This window comes from Prorops nasuta, unplaced genomic scaffold (assembly GCF_024137725.1).
Source record: "Prorops nasuta isolate Cenicafe-Biocafe unplaced genomic scaffold, Cenicafe_Pnas_1.2 PNAS00009, whole genome shotgun sequence".
Lineage (NCBI taxonomy): Eukaryota > Metazoa > Arthropoda > Insecta > Hymenoptera > Bethylidae > Prorops > Prorops nasuta.
Window position 1 is genome coordinate 7,727,847 of NW_027116806.1, and position 24,115 is coordinate 7,751,961.

The 24,115-nt window shown below is 38.4% G+C and overlaps 1 protein-coding gene across 4 annotated transcripts in view; it reads right to left on the reverse strand.

Annotated features, from left to right (window-relative positions):
• ssh (Protein phosphatase Slingshot) overlaps positions 1-24,115 on the reverse strand; it is a 91,865-nt gene that overhangs the window by 43,214 nt on the left and 24,536 nt on the right. For 2 of the 4 annotated variants that reach the window (XM_066732144.1, XM_066732145.1), the window contains one exon: positions 9,539-9,698. In XM_066732144.1, coding sequence (XP_066588241.1) covers positions 9,539-9,698 — 160 coding nt within the window. Of the gene's footprint in view, positions 1-9,538; positions 9,699-12,839; positions 12,982-13,013; positions 13,333-24,115 lie in introns of those variants that run through there. The other 2 variants (XM_066732147.1, XM_066732146.1) reach the window with 2 other exon arrangements.

Genomic DNA, 24,115 nt, shown 5'->3' on the forward strand with positions numbered 1-24,115 from the left:
TTACCCACCAGACCAGAGTGCTACCGCATTCACTCTCGGAGCGCTACTAAATACACATATACCGTGATTCCCTGGCAATAATATTCCAACACCTTTTGATTTCGAGTCGAATAAGTGAATAAATCGTGCGTGGAATATATTGTGTGAAAAATACAATTTCGTCATTTTAGACACTATTTTTTGACAAAAATTTTTATTCATAAATTCACAAGAAAAAAAACAGTTTTGTTTGAATACATGCAGCTTCTTAAATTATTGTTTTTTTTTTAAATACTTTCACTATAATTTATGCAGGTTTATCACCGAGTTTTTATCTCATACAGATAAGTGAGTAGTTTGAAATGTCGATACATTTGTTGCACAAGCAAGCAAGTGATTCTGACTCCTCGAGGCTCATGTCCCAGATCGTTTTTTGTCCTCTTTTTACCGGAATTTGTTTTCGCCTTGTTGCGTGCTTTTACAGGAGCTCGCGCAACAGCTATCCGTTTTTTTGTACAACGATTATGTCACAAAAGCGCATATTTCGATACTCGAAGCATCTTGCGTAAACTAATTGCCGAAGTATTTCTGCGTTTGCTTTCCACAAAGAACGAAAAGCTAGACACCGTTATTTCGCCAATAGGGAAGTCATAAATCAGCTTGCTTTCGTTATAACACACCGTGTCGTTTTTCCTTTAAATCCTAACGAACGAGTCCCTTACATACATTGTTCCTCCAAACATTTCAACTGGATTTCGTCAGACTGCAGGACAAATTAAAACTCTCACACGAGAATTATTTATTAGCCACACAGACTGTTTCATAAAATATTGGACACAGATATTTGTTTATCCATACAGTGAGTTAAAAGTCATAAATAAAATAGAAAAGGAGTGATGGCTCGTAAAAATTCATGAAGAGTGTTGTGTAGACATTAATGTCCAAAAGACGATGGTCGTGTAGAAAAGACTATCTATATTAATGCCCTGTATTAAGTTTCTTCTATAGTTTATAGCAATTGGTTAGTTAATGGTCCTCCGTAGTAAAAATTTTAGAGATACGTTAGCGCTGTAAATATATACATTGAAAGTAGTTTATTCAGCGGTACGGTGTGTACGAGACTTTACTGTATAATTATTTGTGTTACTCGGTACCGTTTCGGGGTTAGAGCAAACACCAAGGAAATCACAATTTCCGTCACACGATCGAACCGAGCCACGTTCAACTCGTTCCTTGCTGTGGTTTCACCGTGTCACCTACCTGTCTGTGTTCTCCAAAGAATATTTTTTACCTGTGTGAGAATTCGTGTACTCTTGCATCTTCCGAGTCCAAGCGAACTGTTCTTCACTGAGAGAAACCAATAGCAAACAGACATTTTTAGACTTACACGTAATTTATTTACAAAAATTTGAATGATTTGCGTTACAGCTTCTTAAATTTCTGCGAAAATCTTTGTCATACAACTGAGAAAAGTCATCGCTACAAACTATAAACTCGAATCATACGTTTTATTGCAATGAGTAATAACTACAATCATACTGTGAAAATACTTTGATTGCAAGAATTATAATGCTGTATATGTTTCCTGATAGCACACGATGTTCGAAGAACATCCTCGACATGTCCACTGGACGTGTGAATGTCCTAGGAATGTTCCGAGGATGTCCTGGGGATATATTTGCTATTGGAATTGTACGAAATATATTATATTTGTCAATTTACACGTACCATAATAATCTTATCGATGACCCACGTTAATCAAGCATTTTTTCTTGCCTCTTTTTCTCAGGTTTGTGCGTTTAAAATATATAGATGGTATTGTATTGCATAATGGGAGGAGAAAAACACAGCCTCCATCGATTTAGGGACGGCATTTATGCTGATACGAGTACCGTTAGGTTCCATCGTAAATCATCTTATTACAACGGAATTATCTTTGCATTACGTTGTCCTTATCTTAACACTGCCATCAGCATTCCGTTCCGATTATCGATACGACGATTTGCAATTTAAATGCACAAACCTTTGTGCTAAGAGAGACCATATTTCATCTCCTAGATACACCGCTCTATTAGCTACCAGCACTTTTTCCCTGCGACCTATGTTTAATTACAATAAATTATCTCGAGTATTGCAATATGCTCAGCTTGCATATACGGAAATCCTAAACTTTCTAGCTTGGTCAATTTTTCTTCGATTTCGGAAGCTGTGCTTCCGTTCTTACAAATATATACATAGCTAAATGGAGAGAAGTAGGCAGGAGAAAAAAATCAATATTCACTCCTACCTTATTCGGTATACATAAAAACAATTACGAGAGAGTGATAGAGGAATCGATTCATTCTAAATTTCTCAAGTCTCTTGGGAGATTGAACGACAGAGCTGAAAGTGCATAATTTCGAATAGACCACTGGAGAGCGACTTTCTAATAATTAGCACTGAATTTCGTAATGGGCAATTGCACGAGGTAGTTGGCGATCGGGGCAATTTGGCGGAATTTTAAGGCTCGGATGTTGAAAGATCCTGAAACGAGATACTATTCCGTCTTCGTCAAGTGCCGGAACAAAATTCTGCGTAATCTCGCATACACGACGTGCATATGGTCTACGTCATTGTAGTCACGCGGGATAGTGCGATGAGCTGACACAAACACGTTTCAACCGTTCAATCACTACTCTGTGTTGACAATCTGTCCTTGGTAGTGGTACTGGTGCGAACACAAATCACAAACAGCCAGAACAATCCAGGCATTGATCAACTCGAGTGTAATTCTTTTCACTGATCTTTCCTACTAGATTTCTCACTCTCTGATTAAAAGAAATATGTGTGTATGTATATATATATATATATACTTTTGATAGAACGCGTTCTTTACGCAAATGAACCGAAACTAATCACAACGAACAAATAATTGATCATTTAGAAAATTCATCGATCGTCGATGATATAAATTCGCGACGAATCGTAAATGAGCATCATACGAATTGATCGGTGTATATATGAATTATTATTACAAGAATGCATTTGAGAGTGATGATTGTCTTTGCAAATTCGCAGTATCTTTAGCTTCGACTAAAAGGTAAACAGGTATATTCATAGTCGTTACTCATATTTAACACCGACTTAAGCATTGCATTCTATTTTTCAATCACCATTTGGAGAAAAAGTCAATTGAAGCTCGAGTCAGATTTAAAACATATAAGTGCATGTCTACTATATGAATACTGGTCGAAGATACCGGATTCGAGGTACTGTTTGAGTATTTACTCGACGGAGCTCGAGCTTCCGATAAGGAATTTTACACTTGAATATAAATTAAGGAAGATAGTGTTATAACCACGTTTTACAGAAATTGCGACAATCAATTTTATCAAAAGCTTATAGAAAAGCATTGATCGATGAGCTTGTAAGTGGAAATTTGTAAATTTGCAATTTTTTATTAGAAAATTGCTGTTTTATCGTTGAAATGGAAAAAATAGTGAACGAGTGAAATAACAAGATAGAAATTTGACGAAGCAGACATTTTTCGAAGAAGAAAGACGGGGTGAGGAAGGTGGGGCGCGGTGGCTTCACAAGTCAAGAAAGAGCGGTCTAATTTCCATTGGAAGCAAGCCTCGAAGCCATCGAAACTGGGCTATCGCGCCACTCGAGACTCCAAGCAACTCGAACGCTCTAAAACGGGTTTTACGACTGGCTTCTGGCTGCTTCTGGCTGCAGCTACCTCCTCTGCACACTTTCTGTCTCGTCTTATCCTATCCTATCCCCTTTGAATCTGCCTGCTTCGCTGCTGCTTACTCGCCTGCTCGCCTTCCTATCAACTTCTTCCACGACTCTCTTCTCTTTTTTTGCACCTTCTTCTCCTCCCTTTTATTCCTCCTCCAAACACATTACATAACTATATGTATGTACTTGAATTAAAAAATTCGATGCAACTGCTGAAAAATTATTTAATTTCAAGCGAATCTACATTAGTAGCTGTATAATCGTGCGGAAGCTCTTATCTAAAATATATATATAGCAATAAATTTATTGCTGTATCGAGCAATGTGCCGTTAGTCACTTCACGTTTCCAATAATATCGATCGGTTTCTAGAACTCGACAATTATGGGATTGAAGATATTTATAGTATATAATATAAGCCATCGATCGTTCACACATCGACTCGTACATAATTTTAACGCGTTCCGTTTGACCTTAAGAAACCCAGGAAAAGCAACATTCGTGTGGGCGATAATTATATACGACGATAATTTTATGTCTTTCCGAGGAAAGGATACTTTTCAACTAATTTTTTATTACCAGCAATACCAAAATGATTCTTAACACGGTAAACTCGTACCTTCCTTAATCGTGAATGAAATCGCAAACAGAAGGTATAAAAATATCTTAGCTTAATTCAGAAAAACGTTAAAGGAATTTCAATGAGCGATCCAAACAAGCTTTTGAAATATTAGAATTTAAATAAATTGATGAAATTTTGGTTCTTCTTTCCTGAATCAGCAAAATTTAAGGTTTTAACACTGGAGAAAGAAAGATGAAGAAGTTGGGAAATAATTGTAAATCAAATTAGAGACACGAGTTTGACAAAGATAGAAGAATTGCAAGAATAAGCTGTAAGTTTCCTTACTTCTATCTCTTTACTGCTCGGAAAACATGGTTTCTCGTGGGTCGAGCGTAAGAAAAGTTGGGAAAAGGGTGAAACGTGGAAAAAGACAGCAGAGAGAGAGACCGAGTGAGAACATGAGACGAGTGAGTAAAAAGGCGGAAATAGGTAAGAAGTCGAACAGAGAACGGATTAATGGTTTTGGAGGTCGCTGACACTTTCCGCATAAAAGGTAACTGGCTCGGTCGGGGTAAAAGTTGTACATACGCGGCTTTAAGCCAAACATAAAAAGTAACGGGCCCCTTTCCTAAAAAGCAGTCGACGAAACAACAACCTGTGGCGAATCGCTCGTTCTCCTTACCTCGTTGTCCTTGTGTAGGTAGAGAGACCAGTTCTACTTTATCAGCAATGCTAAGAAAATTCTCGTGGAAAACCTTTTCTATGAAAATTCTACTTTCCCTCATACTTGACCAAACTCCTATCTAACGCTACTGAGAAGTCTATTTTCAATGTAACTAAAAATTATATACATGTACTTTAATTTTATACGATTCACATGCCAATTTTTAAGCTTTAAAAGCAGCGTGAATAGAGCGATCGTTATTTTGTTTCTTTGCTCATCTCATGCTTTTCTTTTTATTTCAATTAACATAGCTATAAATATAATCGTAGTTCTCAAACCTGTATTTCATTCCCATCTTGAACTTGGTTCCGAAGAAATTTAAATAAGGCTAGCACTGAAATTCCTCGCACGCCGACATTAGCTTACAACGCGTATTAGCATCATTCTTTGTAGTCATACATTCGGTTCTTAATAAGCCCTTTCGAAAGAATTCCTTTGACGAAATGCATTATTCGACAAGGGCTAACGTTATTGTAAGAAAAAGATCTGTAGCTTTCATCTGTTTAACTTAAGATTGTTAGTAAGTAACGTCTCGAGTGTATATAGAGTGCTTTAGTAATATTTTACTAATAATACTAATGAATTTACACTTTGGAAGAGAAAAATTAGAATATGATAGAAATTAACAAACAAGGATCAACTCTGGAGAATAAATGACAATTGAAATAATTTTTACTAAATAAAATCTCAAGTTTAATATCAAATATATAAGTTTAGTAATTTTTATATACTTACTTGAGTTATCGTACAAATTTGCAGTACAGTTTGCTCAAACGTTATATCACAAATAAATCCCATATCAATATTTATCTATTCAGAATTCCAATAAATAAATTCCAAGGCTTATTAATGGCTCTGAAGGGTATAAATATAAATAATATTCTAGAACATGACGCGAATGCAAACATTGCAACATCATATATATAATGAAACTCTTCCGATGTCGGCACATCCTAATCTCAGCGAGATTTACGAGAGCGACGAGCATGGCGATTACAATGTAATCCATAAAAGCGCCCACGTATTATACATGATCTGTAACTTCGTCGTACTCCGACCGATTGTAAAAACAATTTATGGAGCTATATTGTTCGATGTAACAATTTCACGAGAAACAAACTGTTAATTACCATAAACTACAAGATAATTATCTATCACAGTCCATCCAACGTGCCTCGAGCACAATTTTTCTAGCAAAAAAATTGATCAAAAACCTTGTAGAAAAAAAAATCTAATAAATACTCAGCAAACCATTACACAACAAATCTCTGATAAATATAATTTACATCCATCAATATCCCATCAACGGATTAACATAAAAATTTTACTCGAGAGTGAAATTACACATTTATAAAGTTTGTCCGAGTATCGTTTCTCCGATCATAAATTCGATCGAAAGTGGTTTCACTCGTTATAAAAGCATGGAGAATTCAGTGTTCGCAGATAGTATCGTAACAATAAGTGAAAGATTGAGCGGCGCTGAGTACCGAGTTGAAAAGATGAGAAGAGGAATGGTGCATAAGAGGATTAGTCGAACGAGAGTGTATAAGGCGTAAGAAAATGATGGCGGCGGCGAGCGAGGATCGAGAGGAGAGAATGCACGCGCGGCGGATCGAGATCAGACGGCGCGCTGGGAATATCGTAATCGCTGCGAGGATTTACGGGATTGGTCATCAATGCGGAAACAATGTAATGCGTAAAAGCGCTCGTGTGTCGTCCAGGAATGGCCTTCCTTACACAGCGGATCGTATCTGACAATTTATAACTCTTGTACAGCGCCCAGCCACTACTACATTCAGGTGGGCAGTACGTCTACCAATGACCCTTATCTCTTAACACTAACTTATTTCGCTCTTCGACTATATCACCTTCCTCTTATAATATTTTCACATTTTTTTAACGGGCCAAATATCATTCGGCATCGCTTTCCGGAGAAACTCAATTTTATTATAATGTTCCGTGTGCGAGATGATTTTTAATTGCTTGCGATAAATACTGTTTTACAGCGAATAAAATTTATTTTCTGCGGGTGTATGACTAATAGTTGTAACTGTAGGAATTATGTGTTATATTATTCTGCCATAACAATTATAAATTTTGTATGTGTAAATTTGTTTTATTTATATTGTATATATAGTCTTATGTTTAGTTAATTCGTATATGAAAAATTAGATTTTCTTGCTGAACGTGATTTTTCGTGCAGTTTCAGGAAAATTCCAGCTAAATTAAGCTTGATTCCTTCGAAGCGTCCTTTGCTCTTTGGCCTGCCGACCTCTTCGAAGGTCAATGACCTCAGTTGTACCAATTTACATCGAGAAGAATAAATATATGCCAGTGGGGTCTCTTCTGTATATGTCTTTTTATAACAGAACGGAAAGTTTCATTATAACTCACACTCCAAAGTGTCCTCTGTTCTTATATTAAATAGTAACGAGGGCGAGAGAAATAACCACTCCGAAGTAGGCCGAAGCCCTTATTTACAGCGGATTATTTCAACTATATCGAAATCTAACTTGACATCTTCCCTTGAACGACTGATCGATAAAGCTTCACGAGTCTGAAAATTTAGGACAAACTTTTCTCGTAAAAGGTCTCATTGAATTCTAACTACTCACAACTGTTTTACAATATTTCATCTTTTTTATTCGTTTATCTTCTTTCTTTTCGTAAAACTGATATTTTTCTCTATAGAATGTTAAAGATTGCACCAACAATAAAACAATTGAAATTTGGTTGGATTTATAAAAAACAAGTGGATATTTTAGATAAATGAGCAGCAATGTTAGAAAAAAAAAATTAATTAAACGTTGATCGAGATATTTGTTGGATCGACTTATAAGAAAGTGACGATACTCGAGGAAAAATGATAACCCACTTCCTCTTCTCGCGGAAAGTCAACGGCATTATTGAAAGGACAAAATCCCACGCGGAAAATTCCAGGTCAACGTAGATCCAATCACGGTTGACAGACAGCGAGTATAAATTATTTCGTAATCGAATTACGAAGCAAGAAAACGTCTTCTCTTCTATTTTTCCATTGAACTTGATATAATTTGGCCTTCTCGATTATTCATAATTTTTCGTGCAATTTAAACCTCTGCGACGAAATAAAATTTTTTCTCATTTGCCATCGGTCACCTTCAAAATCAAACTGCACGAATAAATAGAGTTCTTTGCTAGCGGACGGATTCAATAGGCAATAAATTTCAAACAACTGTGTACGCATAGACTTTTTTTTCCATTTTAACGCACGCATATATCTATAACTATGTTGTCTATTTAAATTGCGCGTATTTGCATGATAATATCAACAACGCGTTCTCGCGCGGTCCGGCAAATAAATTAATGTCACTTATGGAAGTCTCCTATCTTACAGATACGCATATGGTGATGGACCGAACCGGACTGCTGAACATTCCGAAGAACTCGCACTTGGAATTCCATTTAATCCAACCTTACATGTGTCATCAAACATACAACTTTTACTCTCAGTATTTATCACGTATCGTTCAACCAGAATCACTCTCATTCTTCGGCTTGAATTCACAATCATTTATTTCTTTTCTACGCAGTGTACGATCTTCCGATATAAATCGTTGTAAATTTTAACCTTTGCATTATACCGAAAATCTAAATATAAATCCGAGCGAAATGTATATTTTTATGATTAATTAGTCAGGAGGTAAAGTTTAAACATGCACACAGGCAATTTTTTGAAAGAGTTTGATACGAATAAAACTTGTTAAAAGAATTTATAAATCAATTTATTATCTACATGGAGTAATATTTTTCATCGCGAGAGAATTGTCAATTTTTCTTAATATTCTGAAGTATAAGGCGAAGATTGCATATTCATTATTCGATTAATGCATGGGCTTGAAAATTTCGCAATGGACAGTACAGCCGTTACTCCTCTCAAGACTGCTTGACGTCAGGTAGCAAATACCCAACAACTGTTTACACACTGGCTCCGCTGATTTCTCTCCCCTGGCAACGTGAGCCAACTAACAATAAAGTGCTCTACGATTTCAGAATTCACGGTAGAAGCAGAAGCAGAACGTCTCTTCCTGTAGCTAAAGACACCGCCTTGCCAATCCCCTCTCCTCTTACTAAATAAATAATTTCCATCCGTCTGAAATTTATACACCAACCATTCCTAGGACTTTCGACTCCCGAAAGGCACAAAACTTCATTATAACGCGTTAATTACACATGCAACATATTCTCAGAATTTTTCTCCCTATTAAAATTTTATTCCAGAATAAAAAAACTATTCTTCAAAAATATTTTTTTTTTAAAGAAAGTAGAGTATAAAAACAAATGCTCACTGATTTATTTCTCACTACGTTAAAAATGGAAGGGAAATGCCAGTTTTTATAGTTGTCATTTTTCATTAATCATTCTCTCTAGTGAGAAGAGCCAGGAAGCAATTTGGCTGGGTTTCTCGCTTCGATATAGAATGGAGGAACAAAGTCCTCCTTATGCAGAATTAGACGAGGCTTTGGAAAAAGGCTGCAAAGGTCGATAAAGTATTCTTGGTGGTTTTACTTACCATTTTGAGGGTCTCCTCGGGTCTCAGCAAATAAAACATGGACTGCAAATGTTGCTGGATGTCGCATCCTGCTGCGGAGACCCGCCTCGAGGGCCGAGCCCTTTCGGTCGGTGGTAAGACAAGGGCTGCGCCTTTCCCCGCAAAATAACATTCGCTTAAACTGCAACAAAAAGGAAAACCAACGGGTTAAGCTTCGTCTCTCGATTACCTAGAATTGGAAAATATTAGTAACTTTTTGGTAATAACGACACTCTTGGTACAAACATTGGTCAAATTCTTCTTCATTTTCGATTTTGAACGGATCACTGTTTTAGGGAATCGAGCCTCGAATTTTGATAAGCGAAATTAGTAAATTTTTATTTTTCTTCGCTATATAAATTTGCTTATAAAAAAATTATTCTTAAATCAAATAGAAATTATTTTTTAAACGGTAAATATCAGAGGGAAAAGGACAACCTGTGTGATTAACCGAATTATAAGCTGCTCACTGAATTTCACTCGACTCGAGATTTTTCTTTATGAAACAAACGAGATCTACTGCAGCATCTAACGTTTCTCCTCAATTTTACTCGTTTAATTCACAAGTGTCGAGAGATATTCGTGTGTTAAATATTATAAATTATATTGATTAAAGTAGCAAACTTAAAATTCAAATGGAAATTAATTCCAACAAAAAAAATCAGGTCTTTAATGATAGCGCAATTAATTCATAGAGCCGCGTGCACAAGAGGCTTACTTTTTATAATGAGTTGCTGGTGTTATATTATACACGTGATTTAATGTTTCTTCGCACCATTAATATTGAGAATAAAGCGTATATAGCTTCCATGCGAGTATAACTGAATCATAACGCGACCTTCCGAAGAATAAATTCATATAAGAAATACACGTGCATGTATAGCTATGCAAGCAACAGTACTAAGCAAATATCGCTATGATCTAACAATCTCTTCTCATACGACACCCATTTCCACTATTTATATGGGTTAACACTGTGGCAACCAAGTGTGTCCATTCTCAAGATTACTTAGCGAGTTTACAATCTCCTGCAAATATTGCACCGCTAATTATCCTAGGTCACCAGGATGGATGTAAATTGCTGGAGGAAAATAGTGAGGACGATAAACGTGCTAGTGTAACATTTCATTACGAAGTACGTAGGCAATATTGAGGCAAGTAAACCAAGCATTTTTACCAGCTATCGGTAATCAAGCGGTGGGAATACGTTTCCAAGAGATTCAACAGCAGGACGCGATTCTCTGTGGTTTGCGAGATGAAACGTTACAGCCATGATGCAGGTAAGAGAGAAGTAAACGTTTACTGTGCATGAAATGTCTAATAAATGTAGGAAATGGGTTCCGGTAAAACTATCGGGATTTGCCATTAGGCATGCAAGCCTTGGGAAGAGGAAAGGACAGTTTTGCGAAAAAGTATTATAGGACGATAAAATGTATCAAGGGTCGTTTCAGCTTGGAAACGATTTTGTTAGAAATTAATAGTGATTTAAGAGGAGAAAACATTGCTGTGAAATGTCTAATAAATATAGAAAATCGGTACTACTGGTAAAACTATCGAGTTTTGTCATTCAGGATAATTTTGCCAAAAAATATTATCAAGCAACGAAATGTATCAAGGATCATTTCGAGTTGGATAAGATTTTGTTAGAAATTAATAGTAAATTTAAGAGCAGACAGTATATTGCTAGGGAGCGTTTAAGGTTACCGGAGAAAGAGGGGCAGATAAGGGAATGTGCATGGTGAATGTGTCGTACAATGGTTTGTGCAAGAGAAAACGCTTGAAAACCTATCCCGTGCTGAGATGTTCTATCTCTTTGAGTTTCAAAAACTTTCGAGTTTCGTTTCGTCTCGGCCGAAGCACCTTTCTTAAGCCGGTTCTCTTTTCTCTGCTTCTCCCTAACATCACCATTAAACTATCGTCACCTGCGATAAAAATCACAGCTGATAGTAATCAATTATATTATTCCATCTTTGCAAAAATTTACACAATAGGACATAGTCCCAAATATCAATCCTTATTCGTGTTCTTCGTTTACTCAAACTTACTTTTATATATCTTCATTTCTGAAAATTCAATAAACGAAGCAAAAGTTTCGATCCTGGATAATTATTAGAAATTTCGTAGGAACAGGAGAGAATCTGTCACGATAATATCGTGTGATTGTCAAGTCGAAGAGACTATAATAATTATACACGTGACAAATATAATATTTCTAATTAATACAGCTATCTCTTTCAACGAAAACAGTTTTCACGCGATACGAGAGCAGACAGCATGACGCGTTGCAATTAAAACTCGAAATTTCGTAGAATAAAATTGCAGCAGGCCAATTTCTCTTTGGTACCTGTACACAAATACAAATATTGCTGGAATATGTGTGATCAGTGGCTCGAGTGATGCAAATTAAAAACAAGAAAAATAGAAGAAGCTGGCTAAACAATTTAGCGTAGGTGTAAATCGTTCGCAAAGTGTGAAACGACTTTGCTGAACGATGAGGAAGCAGCAGCGGATCATACGGAAGCCCGCGCCTGACAGAAATGCTATACATTGTCCAGGGCCACGATGGAGCGTAAGTATAGAAGCTGTTCCGCTGCCACGAGAGATCTCTCGAGTTATATAGGAACGGGCGAGGAACGCAGCAAGCACATGCAAAGTCGTAAAATGTGCTTTACAATGCCTGCATAGGCATAGACAGCGACGGATGCACTTTTTATTGTCCTCGCTGAAAGTTTTACGTGCAAACGATTGTTTAAGAATTCAAGGTTACGCTCGCAACTTTTACGACTGTTTTACACGTGACGACACTGCAGCGTCGCGTACAGTGCACTGTCAATGTGTTAGCGTTTGGTGAACAAATGATCAATCGGGGCTCGATGTACGTTATTCTGAACTGAGATCCATGGGCAGAAAAATAACAGAGTCGTGCGAGGACCAATGAAGTACAAATTGATCCAACCTGATAGTAAAATTAGTTTTCTAGGAGAAATCTAGGGAAAGTGTACAAAATTTGGCTAACAGCACTATGTATAGCAGAGGAATATTATATATATAGTAATACGAATAATACAGGAGGGTAGCAGCTGTAGAGTGGACCTACGAACGCGCTGAATCCTTCAGAAAAGTTTGCAGATATTCAGGAGGCAGCAGCAGCACAGGCCGGAGCAGGATGATGAAAAGAAAAACAGGCAGGATATATCTGGCACAAGGTCTATCCTTTCTTTCTTTTTTTCCCTTCTCTACCTCATCCTCCCCTTTGCATCGGAAACTCCCGAGGGATCTTTACCTGTCGACATAGCCGCTCAGGCGTATAGTTGGCACCCCTGCCTCGAATGTTGCAGGGGTCTCCTCCGAAATCTTCTCCGTAATGGCTTCCACAAAGACTCGTTCGTCTTTTCTCAAATTTTATCGCTCGACCAATAAGAATCGTCATCAATTTATCGTTTATACATATACGTACCACACACAAAGCCTTATATTTCAGCCGGACAATACGAGAGAAAGTCTTTTACGCGCCTATATATAATAATAAGTATAATTCTCGAAGATATTCCGTATCGATCGTCGATCGAGGAATAAAAGGATAGTTGTACGAGGCACTAATACTATATCGGTATTATCGCAGTTTTGCCGAAAGAAAGCTGATGTTTACGTAGGTTTGATAGGGTCGAGTAGAATGTTCTTTCGGACGGGAACCGCGCTTTTTTTACAGGACTTTGAGGATGAGGTTAGGTGGAGGAAGAAGAGTGGTGGTTATCGCTGGCGTGCGATTGTGCACGATCGAGACCCGACGGGATACTAACGTAAGATCATCCGGGGATTTAAGCTCGAACGAAACGACGGTGCGTGGGCGGCGTGTGTGCGCTTTTGCGGACCGGTGTTTCCTGGCATCGGCTCGCGCCGTATTATTAGCGTGCGAGCGAGAACAACCGGAGACTCTCCTCCTCCTCTTATGCTTCTCTCTCTCTCAATGTATGTGTGTGAGTTTTGCACTGCACACTTCGGGAAATTCGAGGAACCGAAATCCGCGCGAAAAAGCGGCGGGAACGAAGAAAACGCGACGTTCACCACTCGCAGAGTTTGCAGCGAAGCGAGTCCATCTTGCAAATTATATATATGTGTGTGTGTATGTGTGTGTGTTACGGTACCAGCCAATATCAAATGGTCCGCAAGGACGACTCGCTGAAAATAATCCAACGCTTTGCTCGCGCATCCAATTCGCGCTCCACTCGTCTCGCAACTCGAATAATATTCTCTTTTCCAAGGATTTTCTTCGTTTCGAATTGGAGTATTTGGTTCGTAAAGAGTGGAGGGGGGGGGGGAGATTTTCCTGTAATATCGTTCTCTACATCTTTATCTCTTCCATACACACACGTGCAGTCTTATACATCCATGTGTGACAGCGTTTTTTCCAGGGTCCGTAACGACGACACGCGCGATCCCGGCTAATGCGATTCCGCGATTTCAAGCTTGACCATAAAGTACGTTCTGGCTGGTCGTCGTCTTCAGCGTATATAGAGGCGAGTACGAATTAACGGTTGGAAAACTCGACAACCCGGTAGACTCTTTACGAGAGTTATAAATAATCGAAGCGCGAGCGTGGTCGGGTCAGCTTATCGGCCAAGCTTCGCGTTATCACACCTATAGACGCATCGTCGCTATTTATTTCATTGCTTACGCTTGTTAAGTACTGCAACGTTTTTCCACTTGCAGCCACTGTGACGTAACTCGGTTATTGGTGTGTTACATATAGGTGTGTGCTTGTGCGGTAGTGTCGGGACACGGTAGCTATATACTTGTATACTATATATATAGGGATCTCGATGAACCGACCTCTGACTCCGCGATAAATCAGCGATAATTCGATCCAGCCCTCGATCCTTGGCACCAACTCGTGTTTTACAGGATCGCTAACTATTTCACACTCGTATTTTTACACGATAATAAAACACGTGGATAGACATATATGTAAAATAAGAGAAACATCAAAAAGCTGCAATCTGTATAAATCGTACATATATATATACATACACTTATATGACGTCACGTTTCGCAAAGATCATTCAAATGCGTTCGGGACGTAGCGGAATGGCCAGGTTTCCAGAGATTTTACGAGCTCGTAAGTCACGCTTAGTCTCTCGGGTCAACTATGTAACTATACGTGGCCCGCGTATAGAATCACGCGAGAGAGATCGAGCAGCATTCGGCTTCGGCGCCAGTCCAATTTGCGATCTCACCATCAGCCTGCATGCACAATACACTCTATACTCCGGATTATCATCTCTGACCGTTTTTCATGTTCTTCGAGCGTGCCTACCGAAAGTTCAAACGTCTCGGTGCTCCATCCTTTTCTTCTCGTTCTTCTTCTTCTTCTCAATGCTTGCACTATATATATATATATATATATATATATATAGAGAGAGAGAGAGAGAGAGAGTATCATACACGGTATATAGTATTAGAGAATTCAATTGGTAGCCGTTATGCATGGCCAATAGAGAAGACTATGTATATATATATATATACTCTCTGAACATCCAAAGTTCAGTTATCCGGACCGATGAACCAGCATCGAAGCTTATATATATTCAACTCGCGCGAGATCTTTCTCCTTATTTCGAGAGATAAACCGTTTTCTACAATGCCCTTTTACCGCGCGTTCTTCTTTATGACGTATTCATCTTCAGCATTACCTCGTGCCTGTATTTATGCAGCGACTTAAAAATTCTGGTTGTACAGTAAGCGTCGCATAAATTCCCTCCGCATCGTGCCATATCTTCTTCATCTCGAGGAATTATAACGTTTCGCTTCAATGAGCTATAATTACCCGATAAAACTGCTTCTTCGACCGTTTCAGTTATTACCGCTGGTATATATGTGAGATTAATCGGGAATATTATTGGGAATTTAGAAAAATTGACCAATTGACATTTGCGACGATGACCTCCTCTCTGCGTGGATCGATGTTTACTGAGAAATATTATTATAGTAGTCCAGTTTTCCGTGCTACGACATTTCGGTCGAAACGTCTTTATATACCAAGCAACTATAAATTTCCTTTATCCCTCCTAAGTCGAGTATTCTACTTCCTATAATTTGTCATCAATCTTATGACATTGATCCTGCGACATTTATTATACCGATTACGGGACACGATACCGCGGTTGATCGTTTTTCTTGTACGATATATATAGAAATAGTACGACAAATTGGATCTTTTGTCAGAATTTTGATTTTTTACAACGTTCGAATCAAAGTTGCAGAGATTCTTCAGGATCGTTGAATAATTGAGAATTTTATCACGACTAACTAACGGAATATCGATGCTAAGGGAAAAATGTGGACATTGATGAGTGTGCAGAGGTGATTGTTTGGCGAAGACAATGACCCAGTCATGCATAAACACAGAGTATCATTGACAATGATCTGCTGCGAGGATCGTAAAGACTCCTCGCACTCGGGGGATCTGACATCTGCAATTGTCATCCAGTGCAAGACCTTTCGGCTGCTTAAGTGCAATTCGCATAACCTCGCAAAGTATGTCGCGCACCGGTACCACCCGACAGCTACCGCCTAAAACCTCATTTTCTTTGCTGCTTCCTCTTTCGTCGCAAAACGCAACAAAAGCAAAAGTGCAAGCGATTCGATTTTAACCGGGTCATCGTGACACTCGTAAAAGTCCTGAGAAATATGGCTTCGTAACGCGCATCTTTCTTTTTTATCATCCTTACGCTTTTACTCCTTCTGCAAAATCAGCTATTTTTAAATTGCTTATATTTACGATCCAAACCTTCGTTTCATCTTTATTTACTATAGGTTTGCTTCAAACGAGCTATATATACTCTATCGCGTTAACAATGATACAAGGAAATATATAATTTAACGTTACGTATTCCATAGAGAAGCAACGATTGTTAACGAATCGGAATGTATTAGATCAAAACACGCGAATAGTAATTAACACATGACGCAAAGAAATGTGATAATTAAGCGGAGAATGGAGCCCTAAATGGTAAATAGGAAGTTTACGATTTATGAAACAGAAAAAGCCTGTAGCCAGGCACCGAAAAGTTTCGTTTCTCAGACTAGCGAGTATTTTTATAGAAATAATGTGCAGAGCTATTATTACCGTTGCTGAAATTATTTGAGAATAAATAAAAGCTCGATAAGACAGAAGAAACAAGATTTACGAAAAATGGAGTATCTCGATAAGGGACAACGTGAACTAACGATAAAATATATGACATTGACACAATTTTCTTCTTCTTTTTTTCTTCACAGTGTATTGCCTTTCTATTTCATTTTCTCGTACAATGTATATATCCATAGCGATTGCATCATATAAATATATAGCTTCGTAAAGCTTTGCACAATTGCTTGTTTGATATATAAGAATAGGAAAAGTGTGCGTTATTGGTACCTCGCGTACAGGAAGATTATCGATTGTAAAAAAAAAGGGAGTTTTCATACGTGTTGCAAGAAGAAATAGGATGACAAAGAAAAACCGCAGGCTCAACTCATTTCAGTGTTCGATCTTGCGCAGCGTGAAGCTGAACGGATAAGAGGGTCATATTCATCCCAAGACTTTCTTTCCTCGCATTTACGACTTTGGCTGCTTCATCTCAGGCTCGTTTCGTACTCTCACTTTACCAATCCGCACATCTCGAATCCTATCAACGTGAATTAGTAATTTTTCTTAGCGGGAAAAAGAAAGTGGAATAAATACAGCATAATCGATTCGACCCATTGTTAAATTTAAGGAGGAGGAAAAGTGGCGAGGCATATTGTGCAAAATTAGAGTGCCATACCCACCACCGCTAGATCCCAATCGCCTTTCTCCCAATTCATTATTTTTTATAGCATCGTTCAAAGGACTTCTCCATCTCTATTGTTAGATCAACGCTCGACAATGGTATTCGAAGAATTTTTATTTATCGCAGACCTCTGCGTCGTGAAACGATCTGCTGGAGGCAAGCTGAATTTATCGTTACAAGGAAACGGGTCAATGCAGCTGAAAGATTTTCAGGAATGCCTTCGAGTCGTTGAAAATAGAGGCATTCGGGTCGTTAACGTGTAAGGCAGAAAATTTCTATAAATAACAAATATACTGGACTAAGAGGCTAAGTAAGCTTCAAAGGTTGACATACCTCGAAATATAGTACGTATCAGACTTAAATTAACCTTACTGACTCACGAGTATTCCGAAACAGCTAGCATCTGGATTTATAGGAATAGCGTCTCTTACAGGTCCGCTTCCACAATAATAGCAATAGTTCTGTAGACACGAATGTACCAAATTGAAATATCTAAATTCTACGTCCTTTCTGTGCAGCGTAAAATCAATATCGCAGTTGCGGGACGTGCACCATGACAATCGCAGCATCTGCGCGTTCTCTTAATGGAAATGATCCTGCAGAAGATGAAGAGCTGGTGTAAAACAAAGAAAAGCTCGGTAAGCGAGAGGACAAATGAACAGATCAAACTGTGCATCTATATCTGTATACTATACATATATATTTGGTTTTTATGAATGTTCCTCAATGCCATCTTACGATTCTTCTTAAGGAGATTTTATGAGAGTATACATTCCATAAGAAATAGTGTAATAATTCTGTAGACCCGCGAATGTACCAAGTTGAAATTTCCAAATCCTATGTTCTTTCCACAGCATAAAATCAATATTGCAGTTGCACGACGTGTACAATGACGATTGCACAGCATCTGCGTTCTCTTAATGGAAATGATTCTACGGAAGAGGTGAAGAGCTGGTGTGAAACAAAGAAAAGCCTGGCAACCGAAGGGACAAATGAACAGATCAAGCTATGCATCTATATCTGTATACACTATACATATATATACCATAGTTTTTATGAATGTTCCTCAATGCCATCTCACGATTCTTCCCAAGGAAATTTTATGAGTATAGAGTATCGTAGACGTGTAGGTGCACAGCTTACTGAGTCACGATTGGATTCTCCAGATCCAAGGAAAACAGGATGTCGCGTTCGGCTGGTCGGGTCGTTGACACTTAACAGCTTTAATCGACGATCCCACATGATTTTAGACATCGATCGATCGTTCCACAAAATTTACCAGCCCAATGAAAATAAGCTTGGTGCTTGATAAGGTACATCAGGACATTTCGCATAGCAATCTCGATATCGAGAAATTCAATAGAAAATCTGTTTGATCCAACCGGAACTCGACTATATATATATCTCTCTAAAATTCTTATAGCAATGCCGTCTCGCATTTCTCAGGAGCAGCGTGAAAACGAGCATAATTTTATCATTCAATTTGCGACTATTCCATATAAAATGCTCTTTGCCTGTATTATTTATATTCATCGTACATTCTCATAGATATAATACTGGAATAAGAAACACGTACATACATAGGTAATACCGGGAAGTAGCTACCTGGCAGTGGGATAGTCGGTACACACGAGTTTATCCGAGCTCGCGAGAAACAACAGAGCCTATTGAGAATTTATGTAGATGCGGAGTAAATATTGCGCAATGCAAATTCCAAGTGCGAAGAGAAGGTGCAGTCTCGAACCCGTGCCGCAGATGCGCTCATTATCCAACAGCAAAGTTTTTTATTCAGGTATATATATATATATATATATATAGACAAACTTTTTCCCACTGCAGTATTTTTGCCAATGCTCGTCTTCTTCTTCCATCGGATTTTGAAACTTGCACGCTAGTTAATATTACCGCAACCATTTGCATTGTGATGCACCATGAAGAGAGGAGAAATAACTTTAAGAGAGACGCGAACACACGAGTTGGTTTAAATCTCGCCTCAAACACATCCGTTATGATCCTTTTTTGCAAGTTACCGAGCAACGCGTTTTCTTCTGGGACAACTCAATGAGAAAACCGAAGAAAAAGCACGCGTGTAGGTAACGCTCGTTAATTTGTTGCTGCTTAGCTGTTTCCAAGTTAATCAGCCACGTTCGTAGATTAGTTAAACACCTTATTTTCCTGCCAATACAGTTACACGCAACTTCCTACGATTCATCGCGATGGAAACAAAATTAATAGTTGCTTAGGTATATCTATTCATGCAAGCAATTAATACGCGAGCTAATTTTCCCACAGCAAATATATATTTCACCCGGATTATACTTTTACTCTCGTTTCGCTTATTCCAGTCCATACAGCGATTCTTGATCGTTTCCATCAGCTCGTGCCACGGTTCGTTGAGTATTTTCTCGTTGAATAATTTAACAGCAGAAATTTCATATAGAATTTGGTATTCGTTAAAAAAGGCGTTCGTTAAACTTGAAATATACAGCATAAACAGTATTTGCGGATGTAATCGCGGTTGGGGTTTCCGGTAGATCAGTCGAGTTGCAAAGCGGAAGTCGCGAAGTAGTCGGCTCGTTTGCGACACAGTTGAATAATCGCGTAAAAAGTTTCCATTTCGTACCATGCTAGTAAAAATATAACAGCTTTTTTTTTAATTAGACTCCTCTTGATCGAGTTACTAAATAAATTGTAAAAAATACTATTGTTATAAGAGTATGCCTGGTGTCTCATTACAAAAAGACATTCCGAAGAAGAGTATCGGTTAGTCCATCACAAAAGAGCGATTCTTGAAATTTAATTCAACGCTGCTAATCGATCAAGCTGCTGTTGTTGTATCAATTCTCACGAAAATTACGGGAAGCGACGAAGAAGATTGACAAAATTACTGATTTAGTTCTGAAATTGAGGGTTTTCTTGAAGAGTATAAAAAAGACACGTTATTATATAGATATGATATTTTTCATAAAGTAGAGGTTTTCAATGAAAGGATATAGATAAGGTTGATCGATATGGTCATTTATTAGGTTACATAAGTGGAATTGCAGTTGTCAGTTATATTCGACATGGCGTAACTGTTTATCCAGGGCTCCGCGCGTTGCGGGAGTCAGGAATGACGTTGTCCATGCGATGTGTGTCGGTCACAGTTTTTCAACGAGGCAGGAATTAAGATCCCTGATGTTCGTTCCGGAACCCGCATAACTAGATACCCTTGGCGTTTCCGCGATAATCTTTCTAGTCTGCCGAGCGGCGAGACGCGTGGCTAGCTCGAGTGGCTTTATGCAGCTTCAGCGATCAAGCCGTTGCTCAAATCACTGGAAAATCGCTGCGCAAATCTACACGGAAAACTCTGGCAGCAAGCTTCTTTCCACGTATAAACCGAGCCCCTTAACTCGACCATCTAACAAGCTTTATTTAGCATTGCACAGTCCTCGCAAATAATGCCTGTATATTATTATGTTACGTTTTCAACGTGTAACGCAATCTCTCTATTCGCTCGCTTTCCAGTGATACGAACAATCACTCCAATTCTACTGATTCTGGTGTGCTATATCTTTACTTACGTTCTTTCTCTCTATCTTTTTCGTTTGAATTCCTTCAACAATGCGATTTTTAACACGTACACGTGTATTGGTGAATGATAACAAAGCGAGATGGAACGAAGCTTGAGAGATCAAAGTAAACATTTTTTGAGTGCTTTAATTAGTAATCCTGAATAAATTCTATGACTTGTGATGAATACGTGGGAGGATATATCAATAAAAATATATATAGGGTGTGTATAAATACGAGTAACAAGAAAGAATTTTTGTAATCTTTGTTACTTGACTGGCATAAAAGAAATCTTGTTCAGTGAGGAAAAAAGCCGCAGAGAGAAATTCTTGTGGATTAATGAAGCATGATCCGTAATTCTCACGATGATTTGCTGGAGTTGTTATAAATTTAAAAAAAAGTCTTGAGTTTAATGAAATTTGTTTTGTTAACAGCGTCTCGCGTGTAATATTATTCATTTCGTCAATTTCAGTCCTCTCAGCGATCAGCACTCCAACTCGATTTATCTTTAAATACAAACATTAATTTCAGGGTACAACGCACAACATCCATCTGGACGATCGAAACACGCATTCGAACTAACGCAGCATTAAGTTTTAGAAATATTCTAATCTCTCGAAGCCATCCTGATTTGGATCCTTGATTTCGAGTAACTAATGACGAGTTTGAAGTGGAACCTTCGACAGTAACCTTGACACCTCTTTTGAGCCGGTTCCGATAAGGTCGAGCGCTCGTTCTGGACATGGATTTCAGCAGCCTCGCTGCTTGCTGGAAACATGCGAACGGATACGAGAAATTGCGCCATATCATTTTTTCCATTATGCAATTCGCGTAAAAATTATCACCACTGCCTCGATCTTGCTTAACGAGCAATCAAAACTTTTACATATATCTTTGCAATCTACTCCTTCGGACGTATCTCCTTTATTAAACTTTACTGCTTATTTTATTCTTCTCTTATCTTCAGGTACTTTCCGTATTTAATCAAATGTCTCTAAACAATGATATTAACATGTATAGATCTTTGAAAAGTTGCAACTACGAATAAATGATTATTTATTTATTTTTTAGCCGCGAATAAAATTGAGGAAAATAATTTAATTCTCATTAAATTAAATAAGAGAGAGAGATGAGAGTTTGGCGGGAAACGGACGCAGTTAATGCATCAAGAGCATAGCCCGAGCGTGAGAAGAAACGTTCATTATATATATGCAGATCTCGTGATCATGAAGGATTCTTCCCTGAGAGTTGACGGCGTGGCGTATAGCGCCACTTTGCGACTCTTTGTCCATCGCTAAAACGGTTTCCTCGACCTCCCTTATTGCGAGTCGTGCTCGTCTTTATTACCGCTAAGACTCAATGCTAATCCGACAATCGAAGCACCCAATGATCGCGTAGCGAGTATTATGAGATAAAACAATGTGTGATTTAAAATAATTGGCGAGCCCCGTTGTAAACGAGAGAACCATGAGAAGCAACGAAATATCAATAGTTCGAAGAAACTATTATCCCGAGAAAAATCACACTGGCTTTCAGTTCCACGTTGAAAGATAAACCTCATAAATCTGTTAAGGCCTGTAACGATTTCCTCGTCGATTGATTTCGTAAGTTATAAATAATGTGTTAGCAATCTTTGAATCTGGTCGTTCCTTCTTCCACCAATACTTTTCCTTTTACCCTCCAACACACGTACATATATAAGTGAGATTTATTCTGTCGATTGCGTTAAGACGGACGCTTGTGCACTTTATGACAACTTTCTCTGCAGTCTGCAGTATAAGCGTAGCTGAAGAGATTCCTAGAAAATATTTAACACGAGGAATTCTAGTTCATATCGAAGCTTGTGTTATAATACCTTGGAACGAGTTATCAACATGTACTATATTTATCAGCACGAGTTGAATATATTCAACGAATTATGTATGAGAAGAAACAAGTGAGAGTCATCAATGTTTTAATCTCTACCTGTGTAGGTATATAATATTAATTTTCTATATTTACGCGATGAAAAATTTAATCGGAAGTTCCGAAGGGTCGAGTGAAGGATCACTCGGCTATTCTCTCTGAATAGTCCCGACTGATTTCGAGTCCCATTGATCGTTGAGCGAGCACAGACTGAAGCGGTTCGCTCTTATATTGACTGAATCGTGCGACTGGCACTAACACGTGCGCAATGCGCAAGTGACGCATGACCAGCGTGCGAAATCGGCCAAATCGGACGCTTGAATTCGGTCCGGCGTGGCGTGGCGTGGTGTGATTCGCTCGACCGTGCATGTGTAGAGAGGGGGATAAGTTGTAAAAGTACATCGACACTCACCGTTCCATTCCATTATGAATGTGATTTCTGGTCGTCGTGTGTCATAAGTCGGATCAATGTCCTCCCTCTCGTCATCATCGCTTTTGGATCACTTTTTCATCGCAAGATTAACGATTGATACTAAAAAACAATGCTGCGCTATTATCGGGTTATTCACTCTGTATATATAAATATATATATATATATATATAGGATCAGTTGCAACGACACTCAACCCTTGAAAAAAGTACCAAACGAGTTCAGTCAAGGATAACCCATAAGGTGAGTATTTATAGATGAAGTTTTTTTATATCGAGATTCGCGGAAACGCGTGAAAAGCAGAGGAGGAGGGGAGGAGGGGGATGAGGAAAAATAAAAAGAGCGAGCAATGAAAGAGAGAAAAATTCCTCGTGCTGCCAGATGGACAAGAAGACAAAGAGACAAATGCCCTGTGCTCTACTACTGAGAATGAGAACACGTGCTTTCGATCTTAGGGAGGAGTTTTATCATGAAGCTGAACCTGAGACAGCTGAACCGAACCGGTTCCCCGTTCCACTTGAGCCCGCCAGACGATGAGAAAAGACATAGCCTAGACAGATGTCCCACAGTTATACTAAAAACCTGTTGAGGAATTTCAGCTTTCAATCATTCGATCATATCTCGGGGTAAGCAACTATACACACGCTCCTTAACGGATGGATCGACTCATTTAGCAATTTCCATTAACGGAGAACAAACTGCACGCTACAGGACCTCTTCCACCATTTTTAGTATTTTTACGCAAGGTCACGCTCCGACATATTTCTTCCACTTGACTTTTAGCGCTTGACAAATGAGTTTAGAAAAGCATTCGTCAATTTTTTTGCATCGCAAGAAAGGTGAAATTTTCTTTCGTTCGTT